Source organism: Schistocerca gregaria, chromosome 4, assembly GCF_023897955.1.
Source record: "Schistocerca gregaria isolate iqSchGreg1 chromosome 4, iqSchGreg1.2, whole genome shotgun sequence".
In the NCBI taxonomy this organism is placed as follows: domain Eukaryota; kingdom Metazoa; phylum Arthropoda; class Insecta; order Orthoptera; family Acrididae; genus Schistocerca; species Schistocerca gregaria.
This window is the reverse complement of record NC_064923.1, coordinates 717,226,001-717,240,509: the sequence shown is the minus strand read 5'-3', so window position 1 is coordinate 717,240,509 and position 14,509 is coordinate 717,226,001. Positions and strand designations below refer to the sequence as shown.

The following is a 14,509-nucleotide window of genomic DNA, read 5'->3' as shown; positions in this document are numbered from 1 at the left end:
TTGTGCATGCATTCTTCTCCCTTTGATCTGCAGATGAAATGGACTTGTCTGTAACTTCTGTACACCCAATACGCAGAATAGTTGTTAAATCCAAGACAAAATTCATACCCTGGTCTGTAATTATGGTCTCAGGCACCCCACAGTATAATATCCAATTGTGTACTAATGCCTGTGCTACAGTGCGAGCCCATTGGTCCAGACATCAGTACCATTGCCAAAAATTGAGAAAAATAATATATATTTCCTGCAAGTGTCTTATTAAATGGCCCGAGTACATCCAACCATAATATAGAAAATGGACTGGGCACCTCTGATAACCTTTGCAAAGGCTCTTTATGATGCAAAATGTCAGCCCTGTGTGCACATGGCACACAATCCTTAAAATAATGCTCAACATTCCACCAAAACTGCTCTGCTTCTTGTCTGTCCTTTTGCATGTCATCCACCATGACTGACAATGTGGTCATGAGCTTGCTGTGAAACTTCCTTCCAAAAACCCTCTGTAACCACTAGACATCGTCCACCCTCATTGTTCTACATAATAAACCTTCATGCATAATTAAATGAGCCTATGACTCAAATGCCTGGCTCTTCTTGTCGCTTGTATTTGCCCGCTGCCATTCTTCAGCTCTCTTCCCTAGCCTACTTAACAATGCTACCCGTGGCTTAATGAGTCTGCATTTGCATATGATCTCCCTGGCTTAAAGATTACCTCATACTCAAATTCACTAAGCTTAATCTACTAGATGGATCTTTCCAAATAAGCAACCATTTCAGTGAGGCATCATCTGTCATGATCTTAACTTCCTACCACACAGATAACATTCAAAATATGTAACACCATATACGACCACCAACATCTCTTTCTCCATTATTGAGTAGTTACGCTCTGCCTTGTTTAACTGCCTTGAATCATGAGCTATTAGATGTTCCTATGATCTACCATCTGTCCCAAAACACAAGTTCCTGCCTCATTTGAAGCATCACACAAAAGGATAAACTCTTTTCTAAAATCTGTAAAAACCAATACTGGATCTGAAACTAATATTTATTTCAGTTTTTCAAATGCCTCCTTACATTTCTGCAATCAGTGGAATTTCGTCCCCTTCTTCCGTAGCTTGTTCAAGGGTCCAGCTATTTACACAAAGTCCTTCACAAACGTCTATAATAATTACAGAGGCCAATGGATGACTGTAGCTGCTTAGTTGTTTGTGGTGCTGGATAATTTTTAACTGCGTCTGTAAGATGAGGATTTATCATATGCACCAGATAGTTCACCTGAGTTTGTGGAAAATGGCACTTGTCCATACTTAATATCAAAGGTACTCATTGTAGTCACTAAAGACATCCTTAAAACATCTGGCATGCTCCTGTAAATCCTTTGAATAGGCAATTATGTCATCAAGATAGACCAAACAACTTTTTGGATTTAATCCCCTCAGTACCCCATCTAACAACCACTGAAAAGTTGCTGGTGATTTCTTTAGTCCAAATGGCATGCGTCTGTAATGAAAATATCCTGCTTGGATGGTAAATGCTGTTTCCAGCCAATCTTCAGGCGCCACCTCCACCTGATGGTATCCATTCCTAAGGTACATAGTTGTAAAGAACTGACACTGACCCAGATTATCCAAAGTTTCCATGATGTTTGGAAGAGGATAAGGATCTGAAATGGTTCGCGCATTTAGATATCTGTAGTACCAGCAAAATATATATTTCTGTGTCCCATCTGCCAATTTCTTCACCATGACAACAATATTTGTGCTCCAGGGACTATCACTTGGTTCTATGATCCCATAGTTGTTGTTCAGTAAATTCCTCTACCAATTGTTGCAGCTGCTTTGCTATATGTTATGGCTTCCTGTAAATTGGTGTGCTATGCCTTGTCCATGTGTGATGTTGCTTCAGCAAGGTTGCCAGTAATCCTCCATTCACACAAAATAAACCACTAAACCTCAACAACAAGTTCTCCACAGCCATTCAGTCACTGCCCTTCAAATGACCTACTTTCCATCGTACCACTTCATTATCGACAGTTTGCTTGTGGCTTTCCTATATGCTCGATCTATCAAAGTCCTCATGTTCCAAGACTTCCAGAGTGACTATTACTGCACCCTTTGGCAGAGTCACCTCTGCCAAAGTTATCCACACTAAATAGAATCACCTGTTCCCCAATAACGTCACCCCACATGCACTAAATTCGTGTGGATCAAATGATGCGAACTATCCAACTCTTCATTGCTTAAGAGCAGATCCACCACATATAATGTTTCCCTCTGCAAATCAGTATCCACTGAAACCCACACCATCTTTCCTGTACCTCCAGGTATTTATCCTACTGATCGACCTTTACTAAAAACGTACCCATTCAGTTGGTTTCAACCCAATGATAGGTGAACCTTGCACTCAACTGTTTTCCCCAGTTCAAACACTGTGCCACTGAGCTCCACATGCATTGCAAAAGATCAGTCTTAGCGTGATGTTTGTTGAGAAAGTGTAGCCCAAGAATCATTGAATAACTTCCCTCTACACATGGCAACACCTCCATGCATTCACTGAACTTAGTTTTCCTGACCAAAAACTGCAGTACTGCTGTAGCCAATTGTTCCATCCCATTATTGCCAACTTCATGTAACCTATTTTCTATTTATTGATCATCCATTTTATCATATGCAATGGTATAGAACTTGTCATATGTTGACACAAACATACGTTAAATAATAGTGTCTGTGTACATTTCAAGCGGATAATTAAGTATATAAACAGAAGAAAATCATACAGATACATATAAAATCTTGCAGATAATCCAATACAGAGATCAAACAAATTCTATGTTTACAATATATCCAGCGACACATGGCTTTGTTTAACTTAACTTATGGATGTCCTCAAATTCATAAAATTTATGCACTCATCAACACAGTAAAAGCTCTCACTTATAAATATTTTCTTATGCCCATTGTTAAAAATGTGCAGCTTTGATAGCTTTTCAACTCTTAAGAGAAAGGCACTAAAAATAATTTTGGGATGATACATAATACTTTTTTGAGACAGGGCTTTCTTATGCACTTCTCTTATGAAAGTCAGTTCTGTGTCTAGTTTCATAGTCATGGTAATCACTGTTCAAAGAAAAGAGCTGGGGATGGGATTTTTAAAAAAAGCATATACTTTCATAGATATAAATCAATGGAAGACTCATAACTTTCAGTTCTTTGAATATTTTCCTACAGGACTTCCTAGGTGGAATTCCTTTTATAATTCTTATTGCTCATTTCTGAATAGCAAAGAAGTTTTTTACTAGACATCAAAAACCCCAAAATATGACACTATATCGCAGTAGACTATGCATGAAGAGGCACTCATTACTGTTTCTTTAGTGCAGAAATTTTTGAGCATTCTTTATACGTAACAGCATTTACTTAGTTTTTAATTGAGCCATTCTGTATGTTTATCCTGTCCAAAATGCTCATCTAACCAAATCCCTAAAAATTTAGTATTTGAAGTTTGTAGTATTTCCTGTTTGCCTAGCTTCACTATTATGTTAAGCATTACTTTATTAGAAGTGTGCCTGTAATTTACCCATCTTCTCATTAACAAATAGACTGTTTTCTCTAAACCATTTAACTCATACTTCATTTGTTATTTCTGTTGGTTTTTTTGTGTAAGTCAGTCACATTCTGAGCTTTAACAATGAGACTAGTATTGTGAGCAAACAGTAAAGCATCAACTTGTGTTAAATAGCTGGGTCAGACATTTATGAATCTCAAGAACAACAGGGATCCAAACACCAATTCTTGGGGTACTCCATGAGTGACTTTCTCATATCCAGAAAAGGATGTACCATCATGAACTATTTCCACTTTCTGGCATTTATCAGATAAGTACAATTTAAACCACATATGAGCAGTGCCACGGACTCCATAGGAGTATAGTTTGTCAAGCAAAATGTTATGATCAATAACATCAAATGCCTTAGATAAATCTAAAAACAAACCACAGTTTATTTCATTATGATCAATGGAATTTAGAACAAGTTTTAGGAAATTGTATCAATAGCTTCAGTATATCTATTTTTTTTCTAGAACCATTTTGTTCATTGACAAATATTCCACATTTTTTTAAAAAAAGCAGAGTGTCTTTCGTACATTATTCTTTCAAACATTTTTGAGAAACAAGACAACTTTAACAAAGGTCTGTATTTTTTTACATTGTAAGGATCACTGTTTTTATATACTGATTTTATTATTGGCAGCTTAAGTTCTCTAGGGAAAGTACCAGTGCAGAAAGAAGCATTTATTATGTCAATGAACAGAGGATTGCTGTGTTGAAGTACTTTATCAAGAATGCCATCTGTACCACAGTAAAATTTATTTTTTAGTTTTATGACAGCATTCTCTGCCTGTTGTACTGTCGAGGGATGTAAACACATAGTTTTAGGATTTACAGAGGTGTTATGATTAGCCTTTATGTGACTGATTTTTTATAAGATTTTGTACTAAACTTTTATAGTTGCTATTGCATATAGTGGCAATTTGTGAAGGATCATTTATAGTTTTGCCCTTGCTTTGAAGCACAGTGTTGGTGTTTCTTGCTTTGATTCTGCCTAAGTTTGTATTTATCACTTCCAAACTGATTTCATTTTTTTGGTACCCTTGTTGATGTATGAATTGCTGCTTAATTTTTTTACAGCTAGAATGACTTTCTTGTACACTTTTCTGTAATAGTTTACATACTGTTTCAGAGCTGGATTTCACCTAGCTGATTTAATTAACTTTTTAAGTTTCTCTGAAGATTTTCTTATCCTCTGTATTATCCAAGTGTTGGTTCTGGTTTTTACTTTAATTTTCTTTAGAGGGAATGCACTTTCATGGTTATGTTTATAACAAGCTAGAAAAGGCTCGAACTTCATATCTGCATTGTTGTATTTATCCATATCCCAGTTTGAAATTTTTAACAATGAATTAAAATCGTAATGTTGTCCTCTTTTACTCATTTTCTGTCAAAGTATTTCTCACTTTTCCTGGAATTTGTGATGAGTACAATAAATTTTATTGCTTCATGATCTGGGAATCCAGTGTCGTCACTTCTACACTATGGTCAAATGTTTGCAAGTCAAAAATTATTTGATCAATTGTAGTTTTAGTGGTCTTTCCAAGCATAGCGTATTCATGGACAGTGGTTGATAAATTATGTGAATATAACAAATTATTCAATTTAGATACATTTTGACAGGCTATTTTAAAGTTTACATTGAACTACAATAATATTTTCTGTAAAATTTCTTGATTCACTAAAGAATCTTTCTATGCTGTCCAAGAAGGCCATAACATTGCCTGGTGGTGATCAGTACATGCACACAGTGATTATTTTGGGTTCTTTAAGTTTGCGAACACAATATTAAAACACTTTTTCAGTTATTTATGTTACTGAATTGAATTTCTCTGCATTCAATTCCTTGTTGTTATTTGCATGTTCCTCCACCTATGAAGTCTCTTCACAGAAGCTACTAATAATTTCAAATCCTGTTATTCCAGCACTACAAGTTTGGTTCTTTTTTAAGCAGTGTTCACTCACACATAACAGTGAAATATCCTTTAGCTGATTGGGCAAAAGTACTTCTAATTCAGCAATTTTACTAATTATACCCTGTACATTGTGGTAAAAATTACTAGTGAATTATTATCATTAGGAACTGTTACACTGCTCACCTCAATGTTTGGTAGTAGCCTGGTGACACTTTTCTTTTGCTTGACAGGCAGGTGGTGTTTACTGCTTCAAGTGGTTTAGTTGACACTGTTGTTGTTGATGTCAGTGCTGTAAGATGTCTTGTTGCTTCTGAAGATGGTTGCTGTGCAGTGGAGCATGCAGTTGACTGGGAAGAAGGATCTGGGAGAATAATGGGGTCATTCTCCTTGCATCTGCCTAATGAATTTATGATGTCTCAGATTTTATGGCATAGTAGTATCTTGCCCTTAATATTTAGATGTAGACCATGTTGTGTATAGTGTTTTCTCTAAAGGGACTCTACAGATGAGACATGTGAGTTATGGGATGCTTTGCAAATCTTTTCAAACTGCCTACTGGCCTTGATGATTTCATCATTCACAATAGAAGTGGTTATAAGATTGTGTGTATGAGGAGTCCCTATGACAATTATAGGTGTTCTAGTGAGTACCATGATGAGCCCAGCCTCCTCTTCGTACCATGATGAGCCCAGCCTCCTCTTCCCGACAAGGTCCAGACTGATAATCGATGTATTTGTACCTCTGTCCACCTGTTTCCTGTCACTGAGCTGCATTTTGCTTGTCCACTAACTTGTGCTGCATTACGGTCTATCAGGACTGAAGCAATCCTGTTTGTGTTTAACAGCTGTTTCCCTTGCCAGTGATTTCCACCCTTCCTATGTTTACACTCAAATGTCTGTTGGCCCACTATGCCACATGTACAGCACTATGGTGGCTTACACTGCTTCCATAAATGCCTCTCCTGACAACACCTGTAATGCTTGACTTATGAAGAAGTGTGTGCAAACACAGGGAAGTGTGTTATTCACTTTATTACAATGAAGGTACACAGTAGACCTTCTGCTGAACTTGGCTATTGTGGTGCACACCGTGCATACGTGTGTCAGATTCAATACCAGTGCCAGAATCTGCAGTGTTGGCACCCAGTCGTCCATCCTTGAGGACACAGTACACCTATTCACACCACAGCTAAGTGGTGTCATGTGCATTAGTTGCACCTGTAGCCCAGAACGCAGCTTATTTCTCCCTCAAATGTGACTTGTGGATCCCATGTAGAGTGCCAAAGGGAAACAGCTGACCACCGTCAATGAGTGAGCCTATGCAGCTTTGGCCATCTGCCCAAGCTTGTTCAGTGACCACAGACTGCTCTGCACCCACAAGGCTACAAGTTTGTGCCCTGGCCTCGCTCCTGTGGATGGCAACTCACTATCTTCTGGACGATGTCACTCAGGGAGCAGATGCCAGCAGCCCTCTTGCTCCTCACGCTTGTGCAGCACCAAAGTGTGGTGCACTCCACCACAGCTATGACGTGTCAAGGCAGCAAAGGTTGGAGGTAGCTTCAGCGGGCCAGTTGGCTACCAATATCCATCACCAAAAGGTCATAATGGTTGGCATGCAACTTAAACAGTCCTCAGTCTTACCAGTTCTTGACAAGGGCAGAATGTTGACACAGCTACCTAATTTGAGCCTCCAGGCTTGCTTACTTATACATATTTTCCATACAGCTCTGACATAGGTCCTCCAGAGGAAACAATGGGAGTGCTCTTCAATAATTAGATCAGCTTTCCTCATCCCACTTCAGCCCCTACACACAGGTCACTAGGCACTGTTGTAACTGCAACATATGGGCTCTTCTGTGCTGTTCTGTTTACTTCACATTTGCATGTAGCACCTACCAGCCCATGCCTTCCCACCTGTGAGCAGTGTCATAAACCTGCCATCCAGAATCATCTGCAAAATATCAGCATCGCCCACGCCCGCTATCTGATGTGCCAATTGGTCCCTTAACTACCACCTTCTACCAGCAGTTGCGTGAAATTTACAAAAATTCCCCAAATCCATGCCAGTACTTACTCATAGTGCAAATTCTTACTGGAACAGTACAGGTATGTGCATGCCAAATAAATCGACAGCACTCCGAATGAGACATGCAGGGTTATAACGAGATGTTATTGGCTGTCAGGAACTACTCCCCCACACATCAACCATGGGGTTGCTTTCAGTGTGGAAAGAACAAATCAGTTCAGCAAGCCTAGTCACCCATTACATGCTTAACCCTTCCAATACTGAGGGGGTGAGGGGGGGGTGGGGCAGGCATACTTCGAGCCCATCTTTTGACAGTGGCATAATTTAGTCTGCACTTCACATTTTAAAATTTTGAATAAAAAATATTTATTTCTTAATGAGTTCTTATATCAGATTCTGCAATTGTTTTAAGTTTTCTGTAAAACTTACCCAAAAAATGTGAGTTATGGAAGTAAATGTGACATTTTGCAACAAAAATAATGTTCGTTTTTTTCTGGTTCAAGACCCTTCTTCCACATCTATAAACGTTATAAGCTAATAGTACTCTGATATGTTGTGCTGAGTAGACAAGATGGGTTGCTGATGCAGTTACTTGGATCTGACAATGATCCAGTGTGATCGCAACATGTAATTGAATTGAAAAAGAGTGCAACTGTGATGGAACAATATATGACATTTATCTTAGATATTTAACTTTAAAAGTTGTGTTGTGTTTGAAAATCAATGACAGTTAATGAAATTTATGTTGTTTTTTTTTTAATATTTTTTGTGGAGGTCATAAAGTATCCCTCAACTGAGTGTAAACATTACGGGAAATGTGTCAGTGTTGTTAAGACTGTGCTAAAACGTACTTTCAGGCTCTGTGCCCTACTTATACACAAGTACCTATTTAAAAAGTATGTTGTTAATAAAAGTAAAACACATGTAATGACATACATTATTTGTTGTTGGGTACAAAGTAACCCCCCTTGGTATTACACATTATTGAAAATGCGTTTGTATTTCTAGGGTTTAGTACAAACTGTCCAGGAGAAGCTTTATGAAAATCAACAACATTTTGTAAGTGAATGCCTTCAAAGCAAGAATGGAAATTTGGGAAGTAAAATCATAAATGCTGAAATGGTAGATGTTGAGATAAGTGATGCCAGAACAGAAAATCAGTTAAATGTGCTCAATAGTGGAAAGGCATCTGGAACAGATGAGATACCTGTCAGAGTCTACTGGGATTATGACAAAATAACTTCATTGTTACTTTCACTGTATTGTAAAATTGTGGAACATGTTTTGTGCTCACATATTATGATGTTTCTGAAGAACAAAAGACTCATATACAAAGACCAACAAGTAATTTGTTAACAGAGATCATTCAAAACACAGCTTGCTCTGTTTGTCCATGACATCCAGAGTGCATAGACAAAGTCTCCATGTTGATCCTTTTGCCTTTGACTTCTGGATGGCATTCTATATGGTTCTGCACTGCCATTTAATGAATATAATATGAGATTATAGAGTATTGTACCAGATTTGTAACTGGATCCAGAGGTTTCTAACAGATATAATTCAATATGTTATCCATAACAGGACAAAACTGACTTATGTAGAAATTTTGAAATATGTGTAAATAATCTGGTTGATGTTATTGGAAGCTTCATGAGGCTTTTTGCAGATGGTACTATGGTCTGGAGAGGTTGCAACACCAGACGACTGTGGCAATAGGGAAAAACACGTGCAGACAACAGTGCAGGGACTGTCAGTTGACCCTGAATGTTAATAAATGGAACATATAAATAGGCAAAAAGATTCATTACTGTTTATTATGCTTTTCATAAAAAATTACTGGAACCAGTAACAACTTTAAAATAACCTAGAAATAATCATCTACAGTGACCTTATATTGTATGATCCAATAAAACTAAGTGTAGGAAAAGGAGATGTCAGGCTGAAATTCGTTGGAAGAATCTTGTGGAAACATAATTAATTCATGAAAGGAATGACCTACAAAACATTTGTTCAGTCGATGCTTAAGTGTGTTAAGTGGTTTGGGGTCCTTATGAAGTAGGGCTAATGGAAGAGGTAGACAAGATCGAACAAAGAGTTGCATGTTTTGTCATGGCATCATTTCATAACAGTATTTTTTAGTAAATGCAAAAACATTACAGAGATGCTCAACAAACTACAGTAGCAGCCACGACAAGAGAGGCATTGCGTATCGTGGAGAGGGCTACCATTGAAATTATGAGGACATATGTTTGAAGAAGGGAGAGGCAATATATTACTTGAAGGAGATTTTCACTCTGCAGCGGAATGTGCACTGATATGAAACTTCCTGGTAGATTAAAACTGTGTGCCCGACCGAGACTCGAACTCGGGACCTTTGCCTTTCGCGAGCAAGTGCTCTACCATCTGAGCTACCGAAGCACGACTCACGTCCGGTACTCACAGCTTTACTTCTGCCAGTAACTCATCTCCTACCTTCCAAACTTTACAGAAGAAAGTTTGGAAAGTAAGAGACGAGGTACTGGCAGAAGTAAAGCTGTGAGTACCGGATGTGAGTCGTGCTTCGGTAGCTCAGATGGTAAAGCACTTGCCCGCGAAAGGCAAAGGTCCCGAGTTCGAGCCTCGGTCGGGCACACAGTTTTAATCTGCCAGGAAGTTTCATATCAGTGCACACTCTGCTGCAGAGTGAAAATCTCATTCTGGAAACATCCCCCAGGCTGTGGCTAAGCCATGTCTCCGCAATATCCTTTCTTTCAGGTGTGCTAGTTCTGCAAGGTTCGCAAGAGAGCTTCTGTAAAGTTTGGAAGGTAGGAGACGAGGTATTGGCAGAAGTAAAGTTGTGAGTACCGGACGTGAGTCGTGCTTTGGCAGCTCAGATGGTAGAGCACTTGCCCACGAAAGGCAAAGGTCCCGAGTCCGAGTCCCGGTCGGGCACACAGTTTTAATCTGCCAGGAAGTTTCAATATATTACTTCCTCCCATATATGTTCCATGAAATGACTACAGTAATAATTACAGTCATTCTTTCCATGCACTATTTGCTATTTGAACACGGAAGGAGGAAAATGTTAGTGGTACCAGAGATGCACTCTGCCACATTCTGTAAGGTGGATTGGAGATTATAAATGTAGAGGTAAATGACCCTTATTGGCTTCTGCCATCTGAAAATCTCCCTTCTGTTCATGAAAGAGAGTGGATTATGGGGTTTACTCTAAATCACATATACTGCAGAGTCAGAAAATCCAGATATGTTCTTCACAAATGGGAATTTCCATTCATTGCTACCATCTGTAATAATGGAAAGGTGAAGACAATTTATCACTTGCTCAGCTGTCTGCTGTATCTCATGTCTGTGTGCAGGAAGATCTACTTCAGGCAGCTGCAGTCTTAAGTCATTTACACTCCTGGAAATTGAAATAAGAACACCGTGAATTCATTGTCCCAGGAAGGGGAAACTTTATTGACACATTCCTGGGGTCAGATACATCACATGATCACACTGACAGAACCACAGGCACATAGACACAGGCAACAGAGCATGCACAATGTTGGCACTAGTACAGTGTATATCCACCTTTTGCAGCAATGCAGGCTGCTATTTTCCCATGGAGACGATCGTAGAGATGCTGGATGTAGTCCTGTGGAACGGCTTGCCATGCCATTTCCACCTGGCGCCTAAGTTGGACCAGCGTTCGTGCTGGACGTGCAGACCGCGTGAGACGACGCTTCATCCAGTCCCAAACATGCTCAATGGGGGACAGATCCGGAGATCTTGCTAGCCAGGGTAATTGACTTACACCTTCTAGAGCACGTTGGGTGGCACGGGATACATGCGGACGTGCATTGTCCTGTTGGAACAGCAAGTTCCCTTGCCAGTCTAGGAATGGTAGAACGATGGGTTCGATGACGGTTTAGATGTACCGTGCACTATTCAGTGTCCCCTTGACGATCACCAGAGGTGTACGGCCAGTGTAGGAGATCGCTCCCCACACCATGATGCCAGGTGTTGGCCCTGTGTGCCTCCACCGTATGCAGTCCTGATTGTGGCGCTCAAAGTCCGTCAACTGCACATACGGTTCACGTCCACGCTGTCGCGGCATACTACCAGTGTTAAAAACTGCGATGGAGCTCCGTATGCCACGGCAAACTGGCTGACACTGACGGCCAACACTGCGGTTCCTGGTGTGTCCGCTGTGCCGTGCGTGTGATCATTGCTTGTACAGCCCTCTCGCAGTGTCCGGAGCAAGTATGCTGGGTCTGACACACCGGTGTCAATGTGTTCTTTTTTCCATTTCCAGAAGTGTATTTTATGATTTCGTAATTTTTTTTGTGTTTCTTCACATTAATGTTTCAGACATGAATAAAAAACTTCAAATAAAATTTGTCTTGGCTTTGAAGGGCACTCTACACAAATGCATTCTGCATATCTACAGTGATAAATCTCTGTCTCTGATTACCAATGCAAAAATCATATTTTAATGCCTGTGACCATTATTACACACAAAAGTCATAATTTAAAGGTGTTTGTTGTCAATACTTGCCACTTTTAAATAACATACTTTTCTTGTTATTATGTTTCACAGTTCTGAAAATTTTCGTTTAAAAGAAATGAAAGAGCAAGTTGAAAAACGTTCTTTGGAGAAAGCTGTTGAGCTGGAGAAATTAGCAGCACAGATAGCAGATGTAGATCAAGGATTTTCAGTGCGACTGAAAAGAGAAAAGGACAATGGTGAACAGATGAAACACCAAATGGAAAAAGAAATTGGTGAACTGGAGAGAGATATTGCAATGCATCGTGCTGCAGCAACCAAAGCTCAGGAAGAGAAAGAAGAGGTTGGGCTGTTTTATATTGAGTACCTATTGATTTTAAGCAGTTATCTAAAAAGTTTATTATTTTAATTGCCTAGAAAGTCTGGGTTTTGACCTCACAAAAAATTACACTTAATCCTGCAGTAGCCTTATGTTTACCAATCATTCTTCAACAAGCATTGATCACTAACAATGTCTAATACACATCTAACAAAGAGAATCTTTAGAAACATTAAAATTCTGTCCCTGAATTCAAAACATGAAACTTTGAAATGGAAATGGACTCTGTAAGAAACAAGAGTATAGTGTTAATTACTAAATGTTGTGATTGGAATGCTTATGATTCAACACACATGGAGGGGATTGTTAGGCAAATCAGCCAAGTTTTTTTACAGTTACACCTTAGTACTTTTTCTTTACTTTTCAGTTGATTTAGTAAATTAGTCACTCCACTGAGTTTTTTTCTGTTCAGTCAGCTAATTTCAGTGATTGCAAAATATTTTCAATGGTAAAAACTTAAACAAGAATTGAGTCACTTCTGCTCTGACTGTGTCATGTCATGGACACCAATTTTAACATCCACTGCAAGACAGTATAAAAACACTTTATCCTTTCGTAATAGTGGCAAAATGTTGAAAGTTTCCAGAAGGCAGTAGCCTACTTGTCTTAAGGCACTTCCCAGTGGACAACCCTTTGTGTAGATCTTTCAGCATCCTGTTGTTATTGAGGAAGCATGACGGATTTTTGTTCTGGTTTTGAGTAGAAGAATGAGATGTTAATATCTGTACTATTGATAACAGATATATGAATAAAAAAAGTGTTCATTTTAACTTATGTTTTCATAAGTTTTAAGTGTTTCTGTCATCAAGACAGAGTTCCTGAAAGAAAGGAAGCAAAAGTAAGAGGTAGATAAATGGATGTGCAGGTGATGCACGAATAGAAAATTCACTCCAAAACCTATGTTTAGAGAAACTCAAAGTACAGAAAATGAGTCAGAAGTACCACAGTGCTATAATATCCCAAAATCAAATTTTAGGGGACAGTGGGGTGCATGTATACTTGATAGGTCAAAATGAGAGCTGAAATTATGAGAAAAGGTCATAGTGTGCTAATGGATATGTAAAATTGAACCAACCCTTGCACTTCCGCTCTTTTTATAGATTTGGTGCAAATGACACACTCACTGACATTCTCCCCCCCCTCTCCCCCCAAAAAAGACTCTCTCTCTCTCTCTTTCTGTTTCTCTCTCCCTCTTTTTTTCACTTGTAAAATTTGTGACCCACTTGTCTCATTTGAAGTCTTCTTTCAGACTCCAGTGACATAATAAATTATGGTAGGAATTTACAATGAACAAGTCAAAACAGTAAATATAAATTTACATTAAAAAACACTCTGAAATGATGATCAGATTGCAGTTCACACTCTCCATTACTCTTTCAAAAAATAGGTCATTAACTTCCACATACTCACACAGTATCTAACCAAGTTATATAAGTGGTGCTAACAAATTACTTTTTAAGATCAAATGTGTAACAATGCCTGTAGCATTGTCAGTCATGTCTACTTATAGATTTAAACATGTAGTTTCCTACATGTTATGTACAAAATGTTAAAATATACTTTAATTACAGGTTCCATAATAACACAAAAATGGAGCTTACAGGCAATACTTACATACATTCATAAATTAAGTTATTTTGTTTCACTGTTGCTAGATATTGTTTAAATGGCTTTAATACTGGGTTCTACTTTTGTGGGCATATTTGTAGGCATGGAGATTTCTCCCATATTTCCTGTTAATGTCTCCAAGATTAATGCAGAAACTAAATCTTATATTTGAAGTATTTACTAACTAACATAATTTCTCATAATTGTACACGAAATTTTTGAAGAAGCTACTTTCTGCAAAGTGCGCATTCCTGTGTTTCTTGCAAAAATACTTTTGAACTGTATTATTATATAATATTTTGCAGCAAGACATAGCATAGTAACAAACTGATACATGAAATCAACCCAAGTAACACAAATATGCCTTTATTCATAAACGTCTAAACACTAACAGAAATCAGCCTTTCATGGATCCACATGTAATAAGACACATAAAATCTGACATAAGTGGTACAATTGAGAGAATGTAGAGAGGGTCAGCCAGCA

General features: G+C 38.5%; 1 protein-coding gene across 1 annotated transcript in view; it reads left to right on the top strand.

Moving 5' to 3' along the window:
- The window catches only part of LOC126365978 (putative leucine-rich repeat-containing protein DDB_G0290503), a 298,195-nt gene that overhangs the window by 276,106 nt on the left and 7,580 nt on the right, over window positions 1-14,509 (top strand). The window contains exon 13 of the mRNA XM_050008785.1: window positions 12,130-12,379. Coding sequence (XP_049864742.1) covers window positions 12,130-12,379 — 250 coding nt within the window. The remainder of the gene's footprint in view (window positions 1-12,129; window positions 12,380-14,509) is intronic.